The sequence below is a fragment of the Lobosporangium transversale genome (assembly GCF_002105155.1).
Source record: "Lobosporangium transversale strain NRRL 3116 chromosome Unknown BCR41scaffold_1, whole genome shotgun sequence".
NCBI classification, from domain to species: Eukaryota; Fungi; Mortierellomycota; class Mortierellomycetes; order Mortierellales; family Mortierellaceae; genus Lobosporangium; species Lobosporangium transversale.
Window position 1 is genome coordinate 1,139,109 of NW_019028979.1, and position 26,638 is coordinate 1,165,746.

Genomic DNA, 26,638 nt, shown 5'->3' on the forward strand with positions numbered 1-26,638 from the left:
ACCTTTCTTTCATCCGTATTTTTTTTTTTTTTTTTTTTTTTTTTTTTTCTCTCTCTTTTGTGAATGATTTCATTTGTTGGTCAATTAGTCAATTAGTCAATTTTTCTGTTGATTGCCATCCACTGTCTTTTATTTGTAATTTTATTGCGATTATTATCACGTTCAAAGTTTGCTACACTCTCTTTATATATATTTTTGTGAAGTATGTCTGCCAACGGCGCTCGAAGGACTGGAAGAGTCAAGTTCTTTAACAGCCAGAAGGGTTTTGGTTTCATTATCCCCTCTGAAAGCTCGGAAGCAAGTCCTTTGGATGAGGGTAAGCAAAAGCGAATCCTCCACAGAAAAATGAGGTTACATCACAAGCACATCTTCAACGCTATCAAATCAAAAGATTTTCACCACAGAAATATCCTCGATGATCTTCACAAACTGATTTCGGCGTTGGGAGTCTAAAAGTCTTTATGGCTTGTTATAAAGCTTTCTCGATCCATTATCTCTTCGTTTATAATACTTAAAAAAGGCTTTCAATTGTTCAATCTGGCAAAATTCATGGATTGCGTGCTTTACCCTCTTTTTTGTCTTCCTTCTTAACGCATATCAAAAGCAGACAGCGGAGCTAAAAACACCTGTGTTTTTTTTTTCAGAACGAGTGCACGTCACCTGCACAATGAAGAGTCTAAATTAATGGTCTCAGAAATAAAGAGGTGAAAGACATTTTGATCTTTTATTCGGGTGAAAGATAAAGGAAGCTAGTATTTTAGGGATCGAGAGCGATATGTGCCTTGCATGTCTGACCTCGTTGTCGTGTACTGCCAGCCAAAGTGATGTTAGGTGAGGTCGTTAGCATCAGCAGTTAGCACATTCTTACAACCGCAGGACCGGATGGAATGTCTACAGTTGATCGCATATACGCACGACTCGTAAGCTAGGTGTACATCCACAACGCGGCCCTGACACTGACACGAATAAGTCGATAGTACCTGAGGTATTCATCAGACAGATATCATTCATTGATGGAGAAGGGTTTGAAAGCAAATATCGTCTCAGTCAACCTTTATCATTCTCTATTATTTATCCTTTCGCAAACTACCTACTTCCTTTATTTTTATTATTTTATTATTTTACTATTTTATTATTTATTATTTTATTATTTTATTATTATCTTTTTTATTACTTTTATTACTTTTTATTATTAATTATTTTTAATTTTCAAAGATGAGGGCTTAACAACTTGAACGATATCCTGGTTGTGACATATTTAGTCTTCGTACATCATACCGCCATCCAGAATGATGGAGGCTTCAAGAGTCTTGCAGAGGTGCGTTTCAAAATAGACTATTTCTAAGTTTATGAGGCAAAATGTTCTTACGAGGCATGACTAAAATTTCTTACTTCATCGATTACTGAAATAATAGGGTGAAGAGGTACAGTAACATGCTTTAACAGGAAGGATAAAACAATACTTTATACTATAAGGATCTAATCCCATTAATCTACTGCACTTTATCTAGGTTGAATACGACATTGTACCTGGCCCTAAGGGTATGCAGGCTGCCAACGTGACAGGTCCAAATGGGACATCCGTTCGTGGCGATCCGAATCTTGGTCGCGGTGGTTTCGGGTAAGATAGCAAGCATGTCTGTAGAGTATTGTTGCTGGAGAAGATTGATGTGGCATATCATGACATGGCTAATCAAACTCTATGTCTATGATGTTTTATTTAGGCATAATAATAACCGATATGGTGGATATGGCGGCTCCAATGGTATGATTCAACTGCATTCTGATTTTTTAAAAAAAGTAAAAAAATTTTGACTAATCTTTTTTATTCATTATCATTTTTTTAAAGCCTATGGTGGAGGATATGGACAAGGCCCCAGTGGCCAACAAGGATATGGCCAAGGGTATCAGCAGCCTGGATTCGGCACCCAAGGATTTCAACACGGCAACAATCAATTCCAATATGGGTACTCCCAGAGTGGGTACGGCGGAGGCGCTAGTGGTGTAGGAGCCAATGTAGGAGGTCTTTCAGATGGTCAGATGGGACAGCCAGGCCATCTTAATCAGCAGTCCCAGCAGCCGAGCCCACAGGCGCAAGGATTCAGAGGTAATGCTGGAGGGCTTCCGGGCGGATGGAACGCATCTGGGGTTCCTCCACAGTACTGAAGTTTATAATCAACCTTTTTCATAGCTTTGTGAATATGTAGTGAGAGTAGACTCATTTGTCTTTTTCCACTCTCAATGCATTAACATTCAGATTAAACTATTGCGATGAGTCATGTTGACTAAATTGATGTTAAACAGAGTTTCCACCTGTCAGGAAGGAACTCTTTATTTTAACAACCATTGTGCCTGCTATTGTCCAGATGATTGAGTTGAGGAGGTCTTTTTTGAGTATTTTTTTGTAGGACAGCTTGGAGAGGAACCTCCAGCATCAATGAGAGCTTGACAGCAGCGTCCCAGCTTTTCGATCACGTCTTTACAGCGACTCTCTTGGTAGTTGTTCTTTGTAAGGCAGGACTGGATCGCGCAAGCCTCTTTGTGGCAGGGTTGAGAAGTAGAGGGGGTGGAATCGATTGCCATTTAAGTAAACGAAGCGGAAATGAATTGGAATGAGACTATGAAGATCAAAGAAAGAATGAGATACTTGTCCTCGTGTGGCTGCTGCAAGAACCGATTTATTTAGATTTGGAATGTTACATTCAACACTATTTATTTATTTTTTTCTAATGGTCTTCCACAACCCTCAAAATCTACTAGGGAGTTTTGCAGAATGGATGCCTTCATTCTCGCATCTGATTCAGCTATACTTTATCATCATAACAACTATCGCCTTGCTTGCTGCCACACTTCCTGCCTTGCATGATTCCATACTGCTCTATGGCAAATTAGACTTTCCTTCACCAGCAAGTTCTTCGTCTACTGCTCCCCCTAAATCGGCTAAAAAGTCTATTAATCGCTCAGAAACAAAAGTCCATGATCACAGCACGTTCTTCGCTGTTCTTGGGTCGTTCAAGGTTCCGAAGGCATGGTTCGCACACTTTTATGTCTTCGCCTCGTTCTGGATGATCTATCTTACACTGGATCTCCTACTCTACACTTCTTGCTCTTCTGCTTCCATTTCAACTTCACCTTGCCAAATATCTTTTTATTTACCTCAGTTTTTAATCTCTTCATATCATTCATGGAGCTTCTTGAGATTATTGAACTTGATAGGAATCATGCCTACTCATTACCTACGCAGTAGCATGACGTCTTGGACGCCACCGCCTGAGATTGTAATCGCCATGTTTTGCTATTGGATTCAGGTCCTTCGGAGATGGTATGAGTCCTGGTTTGTGGAACAGTCTTCTAAGGAAGCCAAGCTTCATCTGGGGCATTATTTTGTCGGTATTTCGTTTTATGCTGCTATGGCCCCAGCACTTTGGGTCGATGCATATGAGACCTGGAGCAGATCAACCACCACCGCCATAGCCGAAACAAAAACATTAACAAGAATATCATGGATGAATGTAAATCCTTGGTGTTGGATGGGAATGGCTCTGTTCTTGTGGGCGTCTTGGCATCAACACCGATGCCATGTCATCTTAGCCAACCTCAGACGACCCGAATCACATGAGTGGCTGATGGGCAGCAGAAATAGTGCCGGCAATGGCACTAATAACAACAATAACTTCCAAAAGTACAAGGTGCCATTTGGAGATTGGTTCGAGTACTTGGTCACGCCACACTATTCGGCCGAAATGGTAATTTATTTTGGACTTTACCTTATGGTATCATCCGCTACCATTTTTACTATTGATCTACCGTCGTTGCCGATATCATTGCCATCATTATCACGGTCGATTGCAACAGATAATTCGAGATTTAACTCATGGGCTGCTCCAACTATGCTCTATGCTTGGATCTGGGTGGTCGTGAACTTGGGTGTTGTGGCCAGAGAAACAGATCAATGGTATCGGTCCCGGTTTGGCGAAGGGTATGCAGGTACGATGGTGATGGAAACTAATGGAATGCGACACATCGTGAGGAAACGAAGAGCGATTCTCATTCCCTTTATTTATTAGCTTAGAAGGAGGAAGGAAAGAAGTAAAACAAGGAAAACATCTGTATGTAGGATTGATGTTGAGACAAAGTGTTGTAGTTGATTAGAAGCATACTAGATCAACAAGTGTTTTCAAAGAGATAAGCATGACCTGTACAAATATGCAGAGGCAAAATGAAAGTATTGTGATCAGATCATTTCATTCATTAAAAAAAAGTGTTAGGGTGTAGTCAAAGTGATTGTCATTATCGTGGCGATTGTAATGTTCGTCTTTTGTGTAATGTTTTTTGTGATTGAGAAAACTCTAAGGGTATTATGAAAAAGAGCGAGTAGTGATTTTTTTTTTTTTTTTTTTTTAAAAGGGCGTGGTGTTATGAATGAGTCTTTTCAGTGGCCAAATTGGAAGGCCCACCGTACTTGTCCTTCCAGATCCATTGATTGCCCATTAGTTCAGCTCCTTGTGCTGTAGCCATTCGATAGTACTTTGCGGACTTGTACATGTCTTTCTTAACACCCACGCCATGGAAGTAGCACCATGCAAGATCATTCTGAGCATCAGGGTCACCCTATTCAACCAAATTTACACAGAGGTTCAAGGAAGTTAGATGTGATTTGCTTTAAAGCATTCGGAAATTACAAATAAGCTCACTGTTTATACTTTCTCTCTTACCAAGTTCGCTGCAATCTCGAAATAATAGGCTGCAGTCTTTTTGTTCCTCTCAACTCCCCATCCATGCCGGAAACAGATACCAAGTTCATAGATCGCTAGTACTAGTTCACCTTTGGCTGCAGAACTTGCGAACGAGTCTCTCGAGTGAAGGTCGCCGACAGCGTGCTCTGCACTCTTTTGAAGATACTGGAATGCTAAAACTCGGTTCGCTGTACAGCCCCAGCCATGTCGAACGGACAATCCATACATTAGCATGCCCACTGGATCGCCTAACTCAGCAGCAATTCGAAAGTAATTTGTAGCTTTGGAGATATCTCCATTCTCATGAAGCTCGATCCCTTGACGGACATAATCTTCTGCCTTTTCGGGCATCGGATTTGAAGGTCCCACAGCTTCTTCAGGCCGAACATAGCCATTCGTGGGGAAATGATGAGCAGGATGCATATTAATATTGTTGTTTCCATATCCTCCTGCGCCAACACCACCCCGGGCAGTTTTTGGGAGTGGATGATGTGTGAAAGTGCCATTTCGACCTATGGTTCGGGGATAGGGACCGCCACTATTGGGGGAAATAGCGCCTCCACCACGTCCATATTGTGATCTCATGCTTTGAGAGCTCTCGTGACTAGGCCTTGGCTCAAGCTGGTAGTGCTGATCCCGGGAACCAGTCAAGGTTGAGTAGGACTGATGATTACTAGGATGAAGATGATGGTGAGCCTGTGAACGGTTAAGCTGATGTGACTGTGATTCAAGAGCAATCTGCCGGGTGGATTCTCGATGAAGCATACTATCTGCTGATATACTACGTCCGGGCGTCAGGACTTCTCTTGCCCTCACACCATGTAAAGTGTCCTCTGTATTGGATCGCTCTATCCGAGGTTGGTCATTACTTTGTGATCGAGAGTGTGAATTGACAAAATGGCGTGGCTTTGAATGTTCATAAATAATTGGATGCTGATTTGTAGATGCCAGCGAAGATGTAGACTCAGACTTTGTAACCTGAGAACTTCCTTGATGCTGCACCTGCAGTTGTTGTTTTTGGTCTCCATTGGTACCTTTCCTTTGTGCTTCTGAAGCTGATCCCGATCCAAATCGACTGTGCTGTGAGGCTGAGGGTCCCTCGTGTGGAGCAAAAAGGCTGATATTGGGGATACCAGGTCTTCCCTTGTACGATATAGAAAGTTGATGAATTGATCGACGATATGAACGTAAAGCTCCAGCTTCGCTATCATCGTCGGTATCATCTTCATCATGCTTACGAGGCGGCTTTTGCTTTAGCCTTTTCTGGTATTGCAATGCTTGTTGCTGATGCTGGTCGTAATAATCAGCACTGTCGTGATTAGAATCGCCGTCAAACGACAGACAGAGAGACGCCGTGGGGATGTCCGTCAACAGGGCAGGCAAATCTGCTTGCAAAGGAGCTGTCGGTATAATAGATGGTTGTCCCTGTCGTGGCGGTGAAGCAGGATGAGAGGATAAAGCCGGAGACATATTCTGTTTCATTCCGAGTTCGTGCTGTTGTTGATGATGATGGCTAGAAGCTGAAGGTGATGAAGTAGAGCCCGGGAATACAGATTGTTTCAGAACAGCTCCGCTCTGTCTGTCTCCATGTCCATGAGCAGATCTGTGTGCATACTCTTGATTCTGGCCACCTTGATCCGCCTGATGAGGTAATGATGGTGATACAGAGAGCCTTGGTACACATCCACCATAATGTGGCTCTTGTTGGAACTGGTAATGATACGTCTGAACCGAAGTGGATCCTTGCTTACTTGATACTCCAGTTCTATCCCATTGAACGGTTGCATTTTGAGGTTGTTGTCGTGCCTGTGTCTGTATCTGTTGTTGCTGATGTTGCTGATGTTGTTGTGTACTTGAGCTAGTCTGTCCACGTTTATTCTGCTTGTCCTTCACGGTTGACATAAACCCATTCTTTGGCTCTATGATACCTCTGGCTGGAGGACTGGAAGGAGATACAGGTGAAGGCGGAACACCTTTTTTCAGCACAGAGTAAACTTGTTGCTTTTGTTGCGTTTGTTTTTGTTGTTGGTGTTTGTCTTTGCTTTTAGTTAGTAACTGTGATGGTGAAGGTGGTAACTGTGTCATAGATAGTCTTCGAAGCGGTGGATCAGGATAGAGTGTGTAGACTTTCGGAGTATATTGATGTTGTACATGTTGGTGCCGTGAGGCTTCTGCGGTTCTTGCAGCCATTTGGATTGGTTGGATGGGGAGGGTGATTAGGTGATTGATGTTTTTGGCTAAGTGATTCCCACTACTTTGAATATATTTTGTAATTCAATGGTGATCACTGGTTTGGTTCAATAAATCGGATGATTTACTATGGTGCTACTGCAATAAAATTAAGAATAAATAAGGGCAAATAGAGCAAGCACCCCTGTGGTCGTTCTGAGGTAATCCTTTGGTGAAGGGAGTGCAGAGACAAAAATCTGTGCGAAAAGGGGATGCGCCTACTACTCTGTCTATAATCAGTGCAACAAAAAAAAGATACATGTTGGAAGAGCGACAGTCAGTCAGTGCGCACAAAAGAACTTTTTTATACGGACAGGAAAAAAAAAAAGAAAAGAAAAGGGGACGGATGAATGGACATGTGTTCCATACAACTTTCACATGCTTCCCATGTTTTTTTTAGGTGTGCATTGAATTCCATGTCATCTGAGAAATGCTCATTATGCCACACCTTCTATTGTGTTTCCTGTCCCGAGATCGTAAACTGAGAAAAAAGGAATTACTGTTGTAGTTGATAGAAGTGACAGCAGAGTAAGGATGTGTGGAATGCTTAGAAATAATTGTGATATTTTTTTTTTTTTTACTTATAATACAGGAAGAGTGTAGAAAACACAACAGCTATGTTTCTGGGTATATAGTGAAGAATAAAAATAAAAAAATTAAAGAAAATACAGTGAAAGCAGGAGAATTGAGAGGTGGAAGAGACAACAAGTAAAGGATCGAGTTGCTTTGGGAAAAAATCTTTGGCCCCTGCCCTTGTTTTTGTCTGTCTTCAGTTCGCATGGACGTCTGAAGAGGAACATTAAAAGGCTGGTTCGAAAACAATTGTAGCAGAAAATGTTACACTAGTTCATATTTCCAGACTTGGTCTCTTGCAAACCCGCCTCTTTACTCCCTGTCTTAAATTGTGTCAGTCTCGGTGTTACCTTCCTACTGCAATATCGACAATAAAATATGCCAGCAGTATCTTGATAGATATAGATCTTTCTTCTTCACTCTCGCTCGTATGCTCTCAATCATGCTCTCTCTGTCTCTCTTTGGTAACCTCTGTCTCCCTTCTTACTTGAATATGATCAATCGGCTTTCTTTGCTTTGCTCAGTTTGGGTGTGTGATCTCTCTTTGTCAGCCTGAATGTGAATGTAAATGTGCTTTGCCTCTCTTGCTTCGTCCCTTGGTGTGACAATCTGCGCAATTTAGCTTATTTTTAATTGTTTCATACCTTCAGGCACACGCGACCATCCCCATGCACAAACCGCAAAACAGACACAGCTTGACACTATTTTTGTATGCCATCCTAAACCAGGGCAGTGGAGGATGGTCTAGATAGCCAACAACAATAACTACACAAGTCCAGAACTTCCCTCTCCTGCTTTAGAAAGAAGACATTGGATATATCGTTAAACCACATTCTTCTTCTACTTTTTTTTTTTGAGTCCCCTACTCCTATATACTCCCTTGGAAAAGGAAGGTGTCAAGCTTCCGACTCTAAATGGCATCATGTCTCTTCTCTTCCATTTTCGCTTTGTCCCCCTGCATATATAAATATATGTATATTTTAAAATAAAGCTAAACACCCCTGAAATCCAATAGAACAAGGAAGAATATCAGTTGCACCGTCTTTGGACCAGCCGAGCCTTTATTCTTGTTGGTGCATCCATGAACCCAAAGGCAACGTGGCCCCTTGCAGCCCACATCCGGCCTTTTACTTTGTCCTGGTTTTTGGATATAAAGCTGGCCTTATCCTCTTGCTGTTTCTCTTTTTCCTTTCTTCATATACAAGACACTGTTACCATTGTAGCTCGATACTCTTCTACCCCTTTTTTATGAGGAAGTGTTCACTCACGAAAATTGTTCAATAGCCTAATTTATCATAGCAGCATTACCTATTTTAAAAATGTCATGCAATAGTGAAAAGAATACAATTGTTAATATTGATACAGTACCGTCGTCGGTCGAAATTGATGAAGACTCTGCCGTTAACAATAACAACAATGGTGAACGAAAGGAGCATGGCACTAAAAGACGTATTAGCCTTAATCCTGCAAAAGTCGTTATTCAAGGCGCAAATGTTGTCAAAGGAGGAATCTCACAGAGTACGTATAGCCAATGCCTTGAAGGGATAGGGTGGGAGACGCGTTCTAATTGACGTTCTATCTGTTTGTTTCATCATAGTGGAAAATAACTTGAATGAGGTTGGCGGCAAATTAACCAAAGTTCCTGGTGTCAGTCAGGGCGTATCGATATTTGCAGACTATCGCAAGTTCCTGGACCGAGGCAATGTGATTGACTTGGCAGTGGCTGTTGTCATCGGTGAGCCAATCTCCCATCTTTGTAGAGAGCGTCGACTAAGATTCGGCGAATATGTCTAATATTCATGCACATATTGTATATGATGCTTATCTGCGGCAACCTTGCTGACACTAACCTTACTTCTATTGTTTTCTTTCCGCTGCAGGTGCTGCCTTCACGGGAGTAAGTTTATATCAATACATGATTTAAAATGCAAGCTGTTTGGATCTTAATATTTAGTTATTTTCTATGACTGCTACTTTTCGTTCCTTGGCGATGTTTTAGATTGTCGACAGCCTTGTCAAAGATATCATTGCACCTATCCTTGCCCTTGCTTCTGGTAGGGCGCTTGAAGAGAACTTTGTGATCTTGCGCCGAAATGACTCTTTCCCGAATCCAGATGTAAGAAAACAATGAAGTTTACGTGTTTAAAATGTTATATAAGTCAACAAGTCATAGCTCCTTTCTTACATTCATATAGTATTCAACTAGAGCATCCGTCAAGGCGAGTGATGCCTTATCATGGAACTACGGTAACTTTATCCAGACAGTAATCAACTTTTTCATCATATCAGCCTGTGTTTTTGTCATCGTCAAATGTATGTGAAGTCCGTGGAATGTGTCAGTTTAGCGATGTATTTTTTGCATCTTTTGTTTGACTTTACACTAAACTTTATCTGCTTCTTGTTCATGCCTCTGCCCTTCAGTATATCAAATGGGACGCAACACGAAAGTGGCGGTTACAGAAAAAAAATGCCCCTTTTGTGCAGGATCGATTGATTTTAAGGCTGTAAGGTGCTCTAAGTGCACCAGTTGGCTTGACGATACGTATGCAAGATCTGAGGTATTATATACTCGTGTATTGGAGAAAAGATCTTCGTCCTCATCAAAAAGTAATGAAAAGGAGGAATGGTAGTCTCAGCCACTACAGAGTATAAGGGCTTTAAAAGCGAATAAACACAATTATAGATTGCTCTGCCACAATTAAGAAGACGGAAATATGATTAGGGTTCCCCGCTCACTAGGTCTTCGGACCATTCTCAACTTATAGACCGCTGGTTCTTGCATTCGTAAAGCCCATAAACTCTGTTATTGCTATTGAACACTGCGCTCTGAACGCTTTATTGCAAGATCCTCTCTCATCCACTCTTCACTTGCTCGCTTGTTCTCTTTCAATATCTACATCAATGAAACAGTAATCTTTTTCTTTTTTTATTATTTCAGTTGCCAATATCAATATGGTGGCACTATTTTGGCTACTGTCTGTTGCGTTTAGTACCTGGCCAATTAACGAGTAGATCTTGTACGCATTAGGAGTATACATGTATATGTTGTGTGGAATGCAAAGAACAGATGTGATCAATAGCACATGAGGGACAGTAATACTAGAGGAGGCGTTCAAACCTGCACATTCTTGAATGAGAATTTAGGGTGATATGGAGATAAAAATAAAAGACTTTAAAGATGATGACATAAATGAAAAGGATATATGTAAGAACTATGCATGGTACATGTGGGGAAGGATAGGAGAAGTAGGTACCATCTGGATACTCTATTGGTTAGAGCAATGAACATGTGGAGACAGCTATGGTCATGATTCATATTTTTGTACATACATGTGTTCATGCAAAAAGAGGGAAATGTCCAATGCTCCCCTTGCATATCTGGTGGCTACTGCCAACAATCAAAGCTTGGCCTGGTCTAAAATTGCAGAACATGTCCAATGATGCACTTGACTACGAGTTCTTCAAACAGCTCCTTTGACCTTTACGTCCGCACGTGCCTATTGTAAGACTTTTATAGTCCAAACGTGATTTGCGGAGAGCATCGGCCGAGAAGTGAGAGCAATAGAGAACAAGCAGCGATTTTTGAGTCCACATGGGTGTATGAGAGGGGAAGAATAAGCGCTGCGAAGTAATCATGGCAGCCAATCAAACCGCGTTGTCTTCACACGACGCATTTGTCTGCTAAATCCGGTGAATCTGACTTGCTAGCTGTTTTCTTTGAACATTGTCATTGTGTAGGACAAGGGAACAGGAACAAAAAAAAAAAAAATAAAAAAAAATAAAAAAATAAAAAATAGCAGCTTTGACCATTGCCTCCAGGTGCCTCAAGAGAAAGGAAAAAAAAAAGATTGAGAACTAAACAAGCATCCCAAAAGTATCTCCCAACACACATTCAACCTTTTTTACTCATTTCATCAGTGAATAACTCATATCACAGAAGATATAATTCGGTAAAACGGCAGCCTCCGTCAGCTCTTTCCATGTCCACTTTACTCGCTTTTTCCCCTTCCAATGCCTATCCTGATTGCTTAACTGACCCCAGAACGTACATGCCTTGATCATGGACTGGATGCATAGGGGATAATTATGGCTTTTCCGCTTACTTTCTGTCCATCAGGTTTTTTAAGTCACTCATTGACCTGCCATTCTCTCTTTTTCTCTTTCTCTTCCTTTTCCCATTTAATCTTTCTGTTTCCCTTTCTCTCTTTTCTCCCACTTTACCCTCTCTCTCATTCTTTCTCTCTCTCTATTTCTTTTCCTCTCTTTTTCTCTTCCTCTCTTCTCTTCTCTTTTCTTTTTCTTCTCCCATTTCCCTTTGTTATTTCTATTTCTTTCTTGATCAACCACGAAGTGCAAGGCGAAATATCGAACCTCAGTACATACATAGATCGCATAAAACCCATCCATACTATCTTGATATTTATTTTTTTTAAAAAAGCTATTACTTGTCTACTTGAAAAGTGATCTCAGATCCTTTTCTTTCCACACTTGCCTTGCTCACATACCATGCACCGACCGTGCCCCACATCAACACACAGCTTCGGATATAGGAGCACAGCTCCTTCAAATATAAGCAGCGCGGTAGCCATCAGTTCTACCCTTTTCATTGATACACAATCCACTACACCAACAGTGTCCATATCAGGATCAGTATTGACATCTGTATCAACATCAACCACATCTTCATCTGCCTGTACATCCATTTCTACTATATCAGTAACGTCTCCCCATCCTCAACCTACAACATTAGAATATAAGGACAACGAAGTCGCCTCCAATATTGCTATTCAGACGTCTACCATCATTCCTTTTACCTCTGCAGCAACGGTCATCACATCAACAGCATCTGATACTACAAAGCTGACGAGAGCTACGCTCTCTAGTCAAACGTGTATGACCGCCACATCTAGCACTTCATCATCACACTGCGATATCAAGGCAACGGCCGCTCTAGTACCAGCGCGAGTAGAGACAGCAACGACGACAGGGTCTGAATTTGATATTGTGCACCACAATGTCAAAGATACGTTGCTAATCGTCTCGACGCTTCTCTCGCTGATGGTGCGTAAGAACGATAGTCAATACAACCCTCATGTAGATCCTATCACTTTATTTCATTCACGCGCTGTTCCTCGGATTTCTATCGAATCATATTTGGCAAGAATCCTCCAGTTTATCCCCTTCACAAATGAAGTCCTACTTAATGTATTGGTTTATCTGGATCGAATTGGGGGACTGAGTGGAATGGATATGGTAGATAAACGTAGTCATACTAGTTATAGTAATCGTAATGATACAGGTAGTGATCACCCAAGCTCCAGCAGCAGAGAGCGAGAGACAGCTGCTGATGGCACTTCAGCCAACAATCTTCCAAGAAAATGCGTGGACCTGCCCGCTCAAACTGCAGTAGCTTTCCCTTCATCCACTATGTCGCCATCATCATCACCGCCACCATCATTATTACCATCTTCAACTAAACACGTGCAGAGGTGCCCTGATTCCTCTTCTTTTTCCACATCGATTCCATGCCGCTCGACTTCAGCGTACTCCGAACCGTTAACGGTACAGAAACATGGCAGAGAGGAAGAGAGTCATTGCTCTCATCCCCAGCAGCAGCAGCACACACCAAGCGTCGATGCAACTCCACAACGCGCCTTCAAGAAGCTAAAACAAGAACATGTTTCTCCAGAACATCAGCCACCCACGGCTATTGATGTTCAGTGCACACTAGGAGGATCCACACCAGCCCCCACCCCAATATTGACTGTTGCTTCCAATGGGTTTCGAATTAACAGTTTCAATATTCATCGTCTGCTCATAACCTGTTTGATGGTTGCAGCCAAATTTACTTCGGATCTCTTTTATTCAAATGCTCGGTATGCCAAGGTATGTACTATAAAAAGTACAAAAATTCTTAAAACTACAACAAGGAGCCTCACTTGCATATTTCATGTGTACACGTCCTTCGTTTTCTCGTGTTATTTTGATCCCTCATTTTAATTCTCTTCAATATTATCATAACATATTAAACTCCCCAAGTGGACAGTATTCATATAAACAATGTACTTCCGCCTTATCGTCCGTCTTGGCTCTGTGTTCTGTGTGAATCATTCTTCTTTACGATACATCGTCTAGCACTACCCTTTGTCTTTCCGTTTCCGCCCTAGATTCTTCATTTTGTTTTCGAGACAAAATGGCATGCTTTTCCAGAAAACACAGTCGTGGTAAACTGGCACGAACTGACATTTGTTTGCTCACATTTCTGTTAAAATTAGGTGGGTGGTCTTAGCTTACTTGAGTTGAATCAATTGGAGCTCGAGTTCTTGTTTACGACCCGGTTTGAGTTGAACGTCAAGATTGAAGAACTGCAACGCGTCGGTAATGCGCTTTTACGGTTCAAGAGTCGAGAAATGATCCCTGTGCAACAGGCTCAGTTACATGTAGCCAGGCAACAACAACTGCATGTTTCGCAAGCGTTGCAGAGAGGGGTTTCTTCGGTGGTTACTGCATCTACCACTACCACTTCTACTACCAGTATCCATAAACCTAGCACAGCTGCTGCAGGCAGCAGCAAATGTCAAGACGAAAGCCGGATTATGCAGCAGCAGCAGCAGCAAAAAAAAAGTCGTTCCTCCATCCCGTCACCCACAAGTCCGAAGAATGGACCCATGTCAGACAGGCCTTTGCTGACATCAGTATCATCGCTCTCTTCCGTTTTGCCTTCTTTATCCATGGCCCCTACTGGCATAGAGGCAGCAACGGTAGCTTCCTCAAGCAATACAGTAACTTCTGGAGAGGGAACAACGACTGTGGTAGTTGCCTCTCGTATCAATACTCAACGTCAGCAGCTGCTTTCTCCTCCGGAAGAGAAGCAGAGATGGTCTGAGAATGAGGTCCAAATGGCAGAAGAAAGCATCCATGAGCAAGGAAGGGCACTTCAGGGACAGGAAGCCTCATCCTCCTCGACATCCTCATCTGCATCTATGACTGACTTTTCATCACAGTAATCCTATGTTCTTTAACACATCTTCAAGTGTAAATAATACTTTCTATCTTTCCCCCCCCTAGTTTACGTGCCCGTGCTACACATCCTTCCCGAATAGAATCATGCAGCACACAGTTAATTCAGTTAATTCCTGTATATCATCCTTAACATTCTTCTCCTAATAATACATTACACAACGCGTCTGGCTCCCGTCAGTCTGTTGTGGCTTGAAGACATTGTACTCCGACCTGATTTTGTTTTGAATATAAAATTTTTTTTGCGCAGAAAATTTTTTCTTTCCTCTCTCATTTTCCATGTCCCTTCTCCCAGGTATGCAAAATAAGACGACGTGTTCCTTTACCAATAATTGGCTCCAGCTCGTTTCTCCCCCCCCCCTCTTTCTCATTTGCTTTTATGGCCTGGATGATCACCTTTTAAAAAAAATTCAAACTAGAGTTTCTGAAAGCATACATGTTTATAATGCATAATCTGAGCTAAAAAAAGAAAGAGAAAGAGAGAAAGAGGATAAATGGCAGAGTACTTGACATATTTACCCATATAAATATCATGTCTAGCGGCGGCTATCTAACGATGTTTTTGTTGGGTTTTTTATTGTCGCTATGAATTTTAGATGTGTCAACGCATACCTTAAAGTACGAGTAGCTTGTTATGGAACTGTCTCGTGCGAGGTGGAACGCAGCTGTCCAGTAAGTTTATCATACATACGATGCTTCTTTTTCCTTTTCAACGTCTCTTGGACCTGTCTTCGACAACTAGGATGAGACAAAGCAATCAAAGCTGGAATTACCGCCTGAAAAACAGTGTTGATAATTATTGCACCTTACTGAAATATTCTCGAAAAGCAGACCCTTAGAGATCTAAAAAAGAATTTTCAACCGAAAATATGAAATGAATGAGGAAAAAAAGTACTGATTGCCTTTTTTTTTTTTTTTTTTTTTTTTTTTTTTTGTTGATCATTGATTGGTACAGGATTGAAACAAACATTGGCGAGAGTCTTGTTGTGATGTCAAGACCACCTTGGTATATGTGGCTTTGTAAGTAAATGTTACTTTTTTTTTTTTTTTTTTTTTTTTGCACAAATCCACCATTGCATGGAGAAGAGTGGGTTGATGTATTTGCTTGTATGATGAGCCCCTTTGTGGGTATGCACTGGGCACTGAAAAAAGTATGTGGTCAAGCATTGATACGGCCTAGAAAACCGTGGACTGAACCAAAGCAATCAATCAACCAATCTTCTCTGAGCATGGGTGGCTTTTAACTGCATGATGTGTAAGAATAAGTTTGCTAATCGAACGTGATTCTGTACTTTCAGAATATAGATCTCTAGCCGATTCTATTCAATCAGCACTGTTTATGAAGGACGACAATTATGGTAATTAATCTATGTTAGTGTTGCCTTTATCTATATTCGTCTTTTTATGTTTCTTTTAAAGAAATGATGATACCCATATTAGATGACGAGTCTGAATGTTTTGATGCTGAGCGGTTTTCGCGACGCGTCGTTACATGTTGAGACTCTTTTTAAATACCATTCATGCATTTCTGATAACTTTAATTTGAAACACAATACGGCATTTGTTAAAGCAAGATAAAGTTTGTAGTCGTTAGACTTTGTTGTTCTTACGCTGACTCTTTTTTAATTGATGCTTGTGTAGGTTTTTTAGAAATCATCGTATCTGTTCTTTCCATTGACGTTGTTTTCTATTTTAACTGCGATTACTGCCCAGGTAAATATCTAGTTATTGCGTCCCTATTTTTCACGAACCAAACGAAACAAAGCTATACAGGGACTGCATGAGATGATTTTTCAATTAAAGACAAGCATATGTCTGATTTAAGATGACACCTTTGACCGACTGATGCATTCGAATATACCGATACTTTCTTCCTTTGCTTCATTTTCGAAAGTTGAGCTTATTGCGGGTCTCAAGTGAGTGACTAATTTATTCATTCATACTCGTCTAATAGCATGGTTCTCCGGCTTTTTTTTTTTTTTTTTTTTTTTTTTTTCCAGCTGGATATAATGATCTAATCTGATAAGGTGAGCAAAGGCAACTTTTGTTGGAATCTATAATCCTTGGCATCTTTTTCATCATTATGATGATTTATTTAATCACGACGGTCAACTTAGCACATCATATGTGCATTGATTATAACGGCTGTGACAGGCCATTCCTCTCTGACTCTACATCTCACCTTTTTGGGCGTGTTGTAGAAGCTGAAGAGATGTCTTCTGTTATTTTTTATTTATTGAATCAAACAGAATCTACGTGTATCTTACAGTCCTTTTCTATCTTATACTTTCTTAGGTATGTTTTATTACTAAAGATTATTTAGTTTTTATGGAAGATAATAAAAAAATATTCTGTATTGTTTATTGGGACATGTCTTCTGTTTGATTTGTGAGGAAAGAAACAGGTTGTTTAAAAAGATGAGGATAGTCCAGACAGCAGCCAGAGCGTCGAAAAGCTGTAGTGTAGACTGTATTGGTGGCGTTCTAAAACATGTCTTAATGATATTCTTCTGTAATCAGGACTACTTTCACAAAGGTGAAGATTCGGTTTTTTAGTCGATTGTAAAATTAAGTTTTTAAGGTGCTAATTGAAAAAGTAATCAAGGTTATTAAAAGCAGCTACATATCTTGAACAACCACTTTGGAGATACAGTGGGTTGTCTGGCCTTGCGAAAACTGCGTGACATGGCCGATATAGCGACCATGTCATGGCAAAGGCATAGTCAATTTTAGGGTGTTATCTATAATTCATACAAAAAGAGTTATGAGTACCCAAATTACGAAACATCATTGCAATAAAGGCAGGCTTGAAAAGCAAACAGCAAACACTTACGACGATGCTTCACAGCGAAGAGAAAATAGGCAACGCTGTCAACTTCCTTGGCGGTTATAGTGTTCCAATGCTTAGTTGCTGCAGCTGCAAGATCATCGCGCGATTTCGATTTTGGTTTTAGTTTATTCAATCTACAGTACCGACGTAGTGCTGCAATATCCATGTCTGCAAACTCGACCTGCATGTATCAACGTCGTTTCCCCCAAACATTCAAATTCAATACATTGAGGTGTTGAATGAGAAATCCACAAGATATAGTTAAATAAGATTCGGTGGTGCCATGGAGCAGAAAATTGAGACATCACATTGTTAGCCATTCAGTCCAAGCACCGCAACAATAACAAAAAAAAAAAAAAAAGCGGCAAGGCGCCACTAAAGTCTGCTCATTTGTCCGATCTAACTTACAGTGATAAGGGGTGCTTCTGCTCTCCGTTTTACGCTCGCTCCGCTTCCACTGCTGGGATTTTTCTCCTTGTCTCCGCTTATACCTCCAGCTGTCGATGCTGGACGGTCGCTTCCTCCTAGGCCTGAGCTTCCAGAACCTCCACGCTCGGCAGCCAAGTTCCCGTTAGCGTGTCCCTGACCTCTCTCAGAGTTTCCTTTGTGATCATTAGAATGGTTGCCTGATTTCCCTCCTGCATTGGAATTGCCTCCTACCTCGGTCGCTTTTTGTTTTGGAGCCATGAAGATGTGTTTTTATTTTTATTTTTTTTTTTATTAAAAAAAAAAAAAAGGTACAGCAAGGCGGAAATTGATGTCGTATTTTATGTAGTAGTGAATGGGGATGAAAAAGAGTAAAAGAGGGTCTAATAAAATTGGACAATAGAATGTCAAGAAGAGGAAGAAGTGGAATCAATAAAAAAGAGATTCCTGTCCAAGGTTCAAAAGAACTGATACCGGTCACAATCCCATGTTGGATCTCCACGCTTCTCTCGCAATAATTTTCAAGTAACAGAAGAAAAGGGTGGACGTCCACCAAAAGGAGGAACCATGGATGCCGAAGATCAGCAGTATCAACACCAACATTCAAGGAGCAGTAGCCACCATCGTCCACCCGTATTACTTCAATCTGATGACTTTTACCATGGAGATCACACTAGACTTGGACATGCAAATCACCCATCCCATTCTATAGGGTTTGACCTAGCAGGCGATACTCTGAGAGATCGAGACTATTATGCCCTTGCTGGAGCCCTTGCTGGAGACGTAGAGGAGCCAGTGGCTCATGTCCATTCTCAAGCTTGTCAGGATTTGTGTCCAGTGCAGGACCTATATACTGAGGCTAGTTTCTCGCGCTTCAGTAAAGGTGCTCGCACGTAAAGTTTTTTTTTTTTTTTTTTTTTTTTTCTTTCGAGTTACGAAGAATAGAGGCACCTATTATTGACTTGATACATAAGGATGAAGGGACATAAAAAACATGCGTTGACGTTTCACCGATTTCTCTCTCTCTCTTTTTTTTTTTTTTTCTTTTTTTTTTTCTAGGAACCTCTATGGTCTTGTCGTCGTTAAGGAACTTGGAGATGCATCTCAATCATATTCATCGTTGTCAACGCCACTAGCGTCAACACTTGCGCAACATCCAACTAGTCAAAATACTCAACCAGAAGTAGCTCAGGGAAAGCCTATTCAACAAACCAGTATTTTTACAAGTGATGGTGATATGGCGTATCGTCATCTGCCTGGACGATATGTTTTTGTCGCTGCAGGAAGTACAGTGAAATGCTTCATGAGCTTAAGTGAATCATATGAGTTCACGATTGGGCCAATTGCGTCCTCAACAAGTGACTCGGCACCAACGCCAATAGAGGCTGAATTAAAAGAGAAAGATCCAAGAGCTGAGAATGAAGCACCAACGGCAGAGGAGAGTTCAAAAAACGGATCTACGTCGGGATCCTCACAGACTTCAGCACGTGCTACAGCCGCACCAATATTGAATTACGAAATTATATCCATGGATGCTTATGAACGCAAGGATGAACGAGGATGCCAATTGCTCCTGGTTCTGTCGATCGCCAAGGTATGCAAAATAGGGGTCATTGGAAGGCATTAAACAGGTGGGCAAGGTTCTGTTGCTTCCTTCGTATTATGTCCACTTATTTAAGCAGTTGGTCAATCTGGCGTAGGGTGAAGATCCGACGCAGTTCGAAGTTCGATTTTATGGCATCAATTCGTTTGGCAGTAGTATCCGAGATCTTTTGCTTCGATTACCAAGTAAGGATTTTTTTTATATTTTTATTTTTATTTTTTTTTTTAATTAACATTATTCGTTCCCGTAACAGGTTTCAAAAAAGCGTCGCTCTAACTAATTATTATACTTTTTTTATCAACTTATTTAATTAGACACAACGGATGTTCAATCCATACCTCTTGCTTGGGCTCCAACAAAGATTATTCATGCACCTCTAGAAGATGATCCCTTTGAATTGGCAGTCCTTATAGCGGGGAGCGATAGTTGTGTCCATTTGTTTCTTGAGAATCCATCGACGACTGTGCCCCGTACTAAGATCTTTGAGGAACGCCCTATCGAGTCCCACTTCCCCCTTCTAGCATCCTTTCCACATTGCGAATACTGGTAAACATGTTTTAATTATACATTGAGTGCAGGGAAAAAAAAAAAAAAAAAAAAAAAAAAAAGGTAAACTCGTCGTGAGTTAAAAGATTATTCGTTGAATCTGACCTTTACGTCTTTTTACTGTTTATGTTTAGCGTTTTGAGCTTGGTGGTTAAGGATTTTCCATCATGTCGCGTGGTTGCTGCAGGAACACAGAATGGGACGTTGAACGTTGCAATTATTCCTAGGAATCCGGAAACATTAAAGCTGAATAGAGCGCAAGCCAAGACTCACACCATCGTGCTATTTGCCCCCATCACGACACTAGTAGTTTTCACTTCGCGCGTAGAACCAGAGAGAAGACAGAGTCAACAGAGGCGGACAAAGCGATACCATTCATCAGCTAATATGACCTTAGATGTGAATGAAGTGAATGAAGTAAAAAATACTTTACTGGAACAGAGCAACAGAGGCGATGTATCTAATAGGCCTACATCAGGAATTGATGATTCATGGAAATGTGGAGAGGCTAAAAAGGAAGACACGAATGAAGAGGAGGAGGAAGAGGAAGAGGAGGATGCTAGTATTCACTTACTGGTTACATGCGCTATCGAGCAAGGATGGATATACAGGTAAAGTACTAATAGAGTTCGTGAAGGGTATTGCGGCACAATATGTACTCATATTCTAAAATGGATCATCTTGTTGTATTGACATTTCGCTTCATTCTTTTAGCGATATTATTAAGCACGGGCTCAATCGACGGTCAGATCTTGCCGAATGTTCGTATCACGACAGTATCCTTGCAGCATATGTCATGGACGCAGATTGGGATGGACGTCAGGAAATCATGATTGGGACCTATGGACGTCAGCTGATGGTCTTCAAGGAGCTTGCACCTGGTCAAGGACCGTATTCCAACAGTCTATCTACTCGATCTGAATCAGGGCATCACCATACTCTAAGCCGTTTTCAACAGCAACGACGGCAGCAATACTGCCCTACTCCATCGCTTTCTAGGTTCATATCTTCTTCTTCACCTCCCGTTTGGGGTATGACATGGAATCGCCGTCTTGCTACTCCTGTGTACGGAATTTCATCAGTAGACTTGAATGACGACGGACTAGAAGAGCTGGTGGTCACAACACTTAATGGTGTATCCTTCTTCTTACCAGATCCCTTGTCTGCCAAACGGAGGCTCGCTCAAGCAGTGAATCGAATGCGGGAGATTGAGGAATTGCGTTCAACATTGGAGCAATTGCGCAGATCGAACGAGGAGATATTGGAAGCACGGCGGGGGCGGAAAGAGGAAGAAGAAAAGGAGCGCTTAAGGAAGATACAGCGACCAAAAGAGGAGAAAGAGGAAGAAGAGAAAGAGAGAGAGAGAGTGGAAAAGGAAGAGGAAGCACAACTGAGAAAAGAAGAAAAGGAGTTCCAGACGATTGAAGAAAAAGAACACCAGGAGATTGAAGAGTACTTACAACAGGAGAAGAGGTCCTTGCAAATGGACGAGGCATTAAAAGGCGGCGAGAAAAAGCCAGAGTTAAACTTGGAGGCAACATGGAATGAGGAGCCTCGGCAATCCATACAGGAAGAAAATCAAAAGAATTAAGTGTTGAGGACAGGTTCACATCAAGAGTAAAATAGACAAAGATAAACACATCACCACTCCTAAAAGAATAAAAAAGACATTGCAATCAAGAATTGAGAGGAATTCTTTTTTTCACTTTATTGTAAACAACTTTTAGTTTCGTCTTCTTTCGCTCTTTTTGTTTCTTTTCGAAAAACTGTACAAGGGTAGCCAAGAAGAGGTGGTTGTAAAAAAAAAAATGGAGATTGAACTAAACAGACATTATTGGTAGATATCAAGAAAGAATATAATAAATGAAAGCAACAACAAGAGAATAACGTCCTTGATTTTCCTTTCATCCATTTTACAACTTGTCCAAGAAGTTCTCCAGCTTGGGCATCTCGACCTTGAGACCCTTACGCTTGCGAATGCTGAGAATCAATTCTCCGAGCTTGGGGTCTGTGTCAGCGTTTCCGTTCAACAGTTCCCAGTGATCGAATACAGATTGAGGGAAGGCCTGACCTCCGGTGGCTTGACGCAAATCGGACGTGAAACCGAAGGATTCCGCAACGGGCAAGTAAGCCTTGACGACGTACATGGGGGTGCCGGGGCGCTGTTCCTCACCAATGGTGTGACCGCGACGCTTGTTCAAAACACCATAGATACCACCCATGGCCTGCTCAGGGACAGTAATTTCGACCAAGTAGATGGGCTCCATGAGACCAGGCTCAGCAACCATGGCGGAGGCATAGATGGCGCTACGGCAGGCGGGAATGATCTGTCCACCTCCACGATGGATAGCATCGGCGTGAAGAACAACATCCAAGATGTTGAAACGGCATCCACGCATCTGTTCGTCGGCGTAGACACCCTCGCGAGTTGCCCACTGGAATGCAGCAACACATGAGTCCTTGATTTCGTTGAGGTAGGCAACTCCCTTAGTCAAATCGACAAGAACGTTGGGTCCAGTTCCGTCGGGACCGAATGCCCAAATCTTACGGGCTTCCTGGTTGTCCCAACCGAAGTCATCAGACAGAACACGGGCACGGGCCTTCAACTCATCACGAGCGCTAATCTTGCCGTTTTCAATGGCATTAGAGAGATCCTCACCAATTGGTGCAGCCTTGAGGAAGAGACGGTTGTGCTTGTTGGGAGACTTTGCAAGAGCTGTGATGGAAGACTCGGCCTTGACGGTTTCCTTGTACTGAACGACTGGGTCGGACTTGCGAATAGGAATCTGAGCATGGTCTTCCTCCAAATCCTTCAAGCAAATTTCGAGATGAAGCTCTCCTGAACCAGCAACGATGTGCTCTCCGCTGTCAGAGGTAAAGCAAAGGACGCAAGGATCGGACTTGGAGAGACGCTTAAGACCTTCGACCAGCTTGGGAAGATCAGCAGCATTCTTACATTCGACAGCAACCTGGACGACAGGCGAGACAGAGAACTTCATGACCTTCAAGTTGTGTGCAGAGTCGCTGGTGGTGATGGTACCAGACTTGAGCAAGAACTGGTCAATACCGACCAAACCGACGATGTTACCAGCAGGGCAGTCCTCAATAGGCTCGACATAACGACCCATCATCAAAACAATGCGCTGGATGGACTTAACGAACAAGTCAGTCTTAGTGCCGGGTGTGTAGTTAGGGCCCTGAATGCGGACCTTGAGACCAGCACGGACTGTACCAGAGAAGACACGACCGAAGGCGTAGAAGCGACCCTTATCGGAGGTAGGAACCATCTTGGAGACGTACAACATGAGAGGACCAGTGGGGTCGCAGGCAGCGATACCCTTGGCGCACTCATCATCCATAGGACCCTCGTACAAATTCTCAACACGGTACTTTTGGGCGGTAATGGGAGATGGCAAGTGGATGACTAACATCTCCATGAGAGCCTCTCCGGCAGGCAAGAACTTCTTCATAATAGTCTTGAGCAACTGCTTGCCATCGAGTTCTTTTTCATCAGTCTTGAGAGTGATGTCGAGCTTCTCCACTAGTGCCCAGACGTCCTCCTTCTTCTTGTTCATGGTAGTATCGAAAATGCGGAAGATGGGGTCAAGGACAAAGGTGTTGAAGGCACGATCCAAGCGGTTACCCTCTGCATCGATATTCTTGGTGGTCCACTTCTTGGTCTTTGGGTTGAAGTAGTTCTCACCCCAAAGTTTGGTCATCATCTTTTGACGATCGACACCGAACTTCTTAGCATAGCGTTGAGCAAATTGACGGATCGTGAAGGCCCATCCGTGAAGACCAGAGGCGAAGGCGACGGTACCTTGCTCGGGGTAGACCTGGACATCACCAAGGACTTCATCCTTGTAGGTGGCAATGATGACGTTAACGGACTCGATGGTACGAGAGAATGACTGGTACAAATCCTCCTTGGTGACCTGCAACTCGAGGAGGGCACGATCGACTTTGTTAATGACGACAACAGGCTTGATACGTTCACCCAAAGCCTGGCGCAAGACGGTTTCGGTCTGGACACAGACACCATCAACGCAGTCGACGACAACGAGGGCACCATCAGTGACACGGAGAGCAGCAGTAACCTCAGATGAAAAGTCGACGTGTCCAGGTGAATCGATCAAATTAATCAAGAACTCCCTTCCTAAGATCGTAATAATACAACGTAAGATAGTGTATCAACGTTAGTGTTGGTATTATTTCCAGACATTATCTGCTGTAGATCATGGTTGCAAAATCACTCTCTAGTTCGTATCGTTTAAGTTGGCCTTACCATCAGTCTTCTGCTTGATATCTGTGACATCATCTTCTGACATCTCAAAGAACAGGGAAATGGCAGTGGATTTGATGGTGATACCACGATCCTGCTCGTCCTGACGGGTATCTGTGAAACGGGCCTCACCAGCACGAGCAGAAGAGATAATACCAGCCATGGAGACAAGGGAATCTGTCAAGGTCGACTTTCCGTGATCGACGTGAGCAATGACAGACATGTTACGAACGTTCGTAACCTTGTCCATCTGTTGATATCCATGATTTAATATAAGTGTCAAGAAAATAAAGGTTTAAAATTGTTAGTATATTGAGAGTGAATCCGGCACAAAGGTTTTGATGGACCATAACATGGCCGCCTGATGATCGTTAGCCGCAGCAATGTAATTCCCACGCTCCTTTATGTGGTATGTCTCAGTTTACTGAGAGTTTCAAACGAATCCCCATGTCCACAACATATTCTCTCATTTTTTTCTTAGCTGACTGATTCTCTCCCAACCTTAATCAACCAGTGGAAAGTAATCCTATTCCTATCCAAGACGCGTCACACTTGCTGATGCGTCAATTGATAACAGTTAATGTCTCTAGTACCATTCACACACGTACACAGCTTATCAACAGTACAAATCTTTACATTTTAGTCTATTACTCGGCTAACAAGTCTTTCCCAACCCAAATAGAATCAAACATTACACAAATGGGACAACAGAAAAAGACCTCAGAGCCTTAGAAAAAAAAAAAAGTTGCTGTCTCTTGTAAGATCTGGTTCCCACGCATTTTCTCCTCACCCCCCTATATCCGATCTAAAGTTGGCTGCTATGAATTTTTTTTTTTTTTTTTTTTTTTTTTTTTGCCGCAGCAAGAGGCATAGTGAACGAGGATTGACAAGTGATTGGGTATAAAGTAATAGTAATAATAGTAGCGATAACTATAAAGAAAAAAGGATAAGAAAGTGGAATAAGAGATAATGATCCCCATTTGAAGAAAAATAAAAAATAAAAAATAGAGGTACAACTGGCAAGTGTATGTCGCAACATGACCAAGTTCATGTTTATGCTTATTGTTCATGTTTCCATTCTCACACTCCTACGTAAACTTTGGCGAAAGGAAAAATGTAAATAATAATGATAAAATAAACTGAAGGCTTACCAAGGCGCGAATTTGGTCGATAGTAAAGTTAACCATGGTCGTATCTAGTTCAGCGGGTGAAGGAGCTACGTGAGAGAGGGATGAGGGAAAGAGAGAATGAGTGAAGATTCAAAAGGGAGGAAAAAAAAAAGAAAAAAAAAAAAGGGAAAAAGAAAAAACGTACACAAAAAAAAGCCTTCGTTTTTATATGTCTCTGCTGCGTAACATTACAGTACACGCATATTTTATTCAAAACAAAACAAAACAAAACAAAAAACAAAAAAAAAAAAAAAAAGACTAGACTCGGGTTTCCAAAACGCGCCAAATTAAGACATAAATCGCGCATGAGAGTTGATCAATTTTTTTTTTTCTGATTTAAAAAACTCATTCATTCAATGTCGAGTCAGCTAGGAAGAAGGACAAGGTTGAATGAGATCCCTTTCGTCTGCGCGGATAATAGCCGTGTTTCCAATTTTTTTTTTTTATTTTTTTATTTTTTTTTTTTGTTTGTTTACACAAATTTGTTCCTGCTCTGCAAAATATGAATTATTCGACCACACAAATTTGAAACTACCTCTTATCTTTCCTCTTGGGTCAAAGGTCTAAAAGAGACTTGAGACCCCCGACCATTTACACTAACTATGGTGCAGCTTATCGGGAACATGCATTTATCCCTTCGCATAACACTTAATTGGGACTTCTGAATATGTTGATCAGGAAGAAAAGGGGGACAGATAGACGGATGGATGGATGGATGGATGCCTATTTTGATGGATGCGGGGGTATTTCTTGTATTCTTGTATCATGTCATCTCATGCCATTTATGTCCAATGAACGGTCTGTGCACCCACCAATTCCAGTCTTTTTTTGTACGTGGACATGAAACAAGTCAAGTGCAATTTTGAGCTCGTCTTTTCAAATCTTTTCATATCCTAAAAAAAGACATCAGCTGGTGCGAGATTCTGGTCTGAACGCGTTTTTTTGATCTCACATCGTAGACAGCATTGGGTTCGTATATTATCCCAAAATGTTTGTGTAATAATTGATAATCACTTCACTTGTAGTCTGTCGTTGTGCTCGTGGTATCAAAGAATAATAAGAGATAGTTATTTGGAGGAGTCATTATTGTCAATATTCATCCTTACACGCGTAGCGTACGCGTTCTGGACGCGATCCATCCAAAAAAAAAAAAAAAAAAAAAAAAAAAAAAAACCTCCAAGTGCACGGGCGAAGTCTGCTTGTAAAGTTTCCAAACACCTATTTT

At 41.7% G+C, this 26,638-nt stretch overlaps 9 protein-coding genes across 9 annotated transcripts; 6 read left to right on the forward strand and 3 right to left on the reverse strand.

Annotated features, from left to right (window-relative positions):
* The first annotated feature begins 38 nt into the window (after nt 1–38).
* Nucleotides 39–2,274, forward strand: BCR41DRAFT_344307 (cold-shock' DNA-binding domain-domain-containing protein). Its single transcript, XM_022022476.1, has 6 exons — nt 39–316; nt 1,263–1,318; nt 1,416–1,424; nt 1,512–1,621; nt 1,725–1,765; nt 1,850–2,274. Exons 1-6 carry the CDS (start codon nt 205–207, stop codon nt 2,164–2,166), a joined length of 645 nt encoding a protein of 214 aa, XP_021886606.1. The 5' UTR covers nt 39–204; the 3' UTR covers nt 2,167–2,274.
* Nucleotides 2,275–2,734: 460 nt separating this feature from the next.
* BCR41DRAFT_344311 (hypothetical protein) lies at nt 2,735–4,228 on the forward strand. The gene has a single exon (XM_022022477.1). It carries the CDS (start codon nt 2,778–2,780, stop codon nt 4,065–4,067), a length of 1,290 nt encoding a protein of 429 aa, XP_021886607.1. The 5' UTR covers nt 2,735–2,777; the 3' UTR covers nt 4,068–4,228.
* A 188-nt stretch (nt 4,229–4,416) lies between these two features.
* Nucleotides 4,417–5,087, reverse strand: BCR41DRAFT_376284 (hypothetical protein; the record flags this gene model as incomplete). The annotated part of the gene is made up of 2 exons (XM_022027037.1): nt 4,417–4,611; nt 4,716–5,087. The coding sequence occupies 2 exons, from the start codon at nt 5,085–5,087 to the stop codon at nt 4,417–4,419; spliced, it is 567 nt and encodes a 188-aa protein (XP_021886608.1).
* Nucleotides 5,088–8,748: 3,661 nt separating this feature from the next.
* BCR41DRAFT_418028 (large-conductance mechanosensitive channel) lies at nt 8,749–10,331 on the forward strand. The gene is made up of 6 exons (XM_022029568.1): nt 8,749–9,056; nt 9,136–9,273; nt 9,419–9,435; nt 9,538–9,654; nt 9,734–9,851; nt 9,960–10,331. Exons 1-6 carry the CDS (start codon nt 8,858–8,860, stop codon nt 10,166–10,168), a joined length of 798 nt encoding a protein of 265 aa, XP_021886609.1. The 5' UTR covers nt 8,749–8,857; the 3' UTR covers nt 10,169–10,331.
* Nucleotides 10,332–11,820: 1,489 nt separating this feature from the next.
* BCR41DRAFT_8669 (hypothetical protein) lies at nt 11,821–13,772 on the forward strand. Its single transcript, XM_022031050.1, has 2 exons — nt 11,821–13,424; nt 13,578–13,772. The coding sequence occupies exons 1-2, from the start codon at nt 12,045–12,047 to the stop codon at nt 13,593–13,595; spliced, it is 1,398 nt and encodes a 465-aa protein (XP_021886610.1). The 5' UTR covers nt 11,821–12,044; the 3' UTR covers nt 13,596–13,772.
* Nucleotides 13,773–16,909: 3,137 nt separating this feature from the next.
* On the reverse strand, nt 16,910–18,109 carry BCR41DRAFT_382838 (hypothetical protein). The gene is made up of 3 exons (XM_022027387.1): nt 17,796–18,109; nt 17,391–17,568; nt 16,910–17,298 (listed from the first exon to the last, which is right to left on the reverse strand). The coding sequence occupies exons 1-3, from the start codon at nt 18,072–18,074 to the stop codon at nt 17,264–17,266; spliced, it is 492 nt and encodes a 163-aa protein (XP_021886611.1). The 5' UTR covers nt 18,075–18,109; the 3' UTR covers nt 16,910–17,263.
* Nucleotides 18,110–19,341: 1,232 nt separating this feature from the next.
* On the forward strand, nt 19,342–21,553 carry BCR41DRAFT_366623 (hypothetical protein; the record flags this gene model as incomplete). The annotated part of the gene is made up of 5 exons (XM_022026234.1): nt 19,342–19,407; nt 19,514–19,601; nt 19,731–19,962; nt 20,097–20,573; nt 20,677–21,553. 5 exons carry the CDS (start codon nt 19,342–19,344, stop codon nt 21,551–21,553), a joined length of 1,740 nt encoding a protein of 579 aa, XP_021886612.1.
* Nucleotides 21,554–21,760: 207 nt separating this feature from the next.
* BCR41DRAFT_344321 (eukaryotic translation elongation factor 2) lies at nt 21,761–25,524 on the reverse strand. The gene is made up of 3 exons (XM_022022478.1): nt 25,396–25,524; nt 24,248–24,494; nt 21,761–24,118 (listed from the first exon to the last, which is right to left on the reverse strand). Exons 1-3 carry the CDS (start codon nt 25,429–25,431, stop codon nt 21,876–21,878), a joined length of 2,526 nt encoding a protein of 841 aa, XP_021886613.1. The 5' UTR covers nt 25,432–25,524; the 3' UTR covers nt 21,761–21,875.
* Nucleotides 25,525–25,900: 376 nt separating this feature from the next.
* On the forward strand, nt 25,901–26,430 carry BCR41DRAFT_344322 (hypothetical protein). The gene has a single exon (XM_022022479.1). The coding sequence runs from the start codon at nt 26,081–26,083 to the stop codon at nt 26,255–26,257; it is 177 nt and encodes a 58-aa protein (XP_021886614.1). The 5' UTR covers nt 25,901–26,080; the 3' UTR covers nt 26,258–26,430.
* The last annotated feature ends 208 nt before the right edge of the window (nt 26,431–26,638 follow it).

What these genes read in the sequence shown, in the direction of transcription:
- BCR41DRAFT_418028 (XM_022029568.1), top strand. Translation starts at nt 8,858, where the DNA reads ATGTCATGCAATAGTGAAAAGAATACAATTGTTAATATTGATACAGTA. An exon ending in CAAAGGAGGAATCTCACAGA is followed by an intron (nt 9,057 to 9,135) that starts GTACGTATAGCC and finishes GTTTCATCATAG; the next exon opens with TGGAAAATAACTTGAATGAG. An exon ending in TGTTTTTGTCATCGTCAAAT is followed by an intron (nt 9,852 to 9,959) that starts GTATGTGAAGTC and finishes TCTGCCCTTCAG; the next exon opens with TATATCAAATGGGACGCAAC.
- BCR41DRAFT_344307 (XM_022022476.1), top strand. Translation starts at nt 205, where the DNA reads ATGTCTGCCAACGGCGCTCGAAGGACTGGAAGAGTCAAGTTCTTTAAC. An exon ending in AGCAAGTCCTTTGGATGAGG is followed by an intron (nt 317 to 1,262) that starts GTAAGCAAAAGC and finishes TGACATATTTAG; the next exon opens with TCTTCGTACATCATACCGCC. An exon ending in TGGATATGGCGGCTCCAATG is followed by an intron (nt 1,766 to 1,849) that starts GTATGATTCAAC and finishes ATTTTTTTAAAG; the next exon opens with CCTATGGTGGAGGATATGGA.
- BCR41DRAFT_344322 (XM_022022479.1), top strand. Translation starts at nt 26,081, where the DNA reads ATGTTGATCAGGAAGAAAAGGGGGACAGATAGACGGATGGATGGATGG.
- BCR41DRAFT_8669 (XM_022031050.1), top strand. Translation starts at nt 12,045, where the DNA reads ATGCACCGACCGTGCCCCACATCAACACACAGCTTCGGATATAGGAGC.
- BCR41DRAFT_382838 (XM_022027387.1), bottom strand. Translation starts at nt 18,074, where the DNA reads ATGGCTCCAAAACAAAAAGCGACCGAGGTAGGAGGCAATTCCAATGCA. An exon ending in CAGAAGCACCCCTTATCACT is followed by an intron (nt 17,569 to 17,795) that starts GTAAGTTAGATC and finishes TGATACATGCAG; the next exon opens with GTCGAGTTTGCAGACATGGA. An exon ending in CTTCGCTGTGAAGCATCGTC is followed by an intron (nt 17,299 to 17,390) that starts GTAAGTGTTTGC and finishes TATGAATTATAG; the next exon opens with ATAACACCCTAAAATTGACT.
- BCR41DRAFT_344321 (XM_022022478.1), bottom strand. Translation starts at nt 25,431, where the DNA reads ATGGTTAACTTTACTATCGACCAAATTCGCGCCTTG. An exon ending in TCGACCAAATTCGCGCCTTG is followed by an intron (nt 24,495 to 25,395) that starts GTAAGCCTTCAG and finishes GGATATCAACAG; the next exon opens with ATGGACAAGGTTACGAACGT. An exon ending in TATCAAGCAGAAGACTGATG is followed by an intron (nt 24,119 to 24,247) that starts GTAAGGCCAACT and finishes TTACGATCTTAG; the next exon opens with GAAGGGAGTTCTTGATTAAT.
- BCR41DRAFT_344311 (XM_022022477.1), top strand. Translation starts at nt 2,778, where the DNA reads ATGCCTTCATTCTCGCATCTGATTCAGCTATACTTTATCATCATAACA.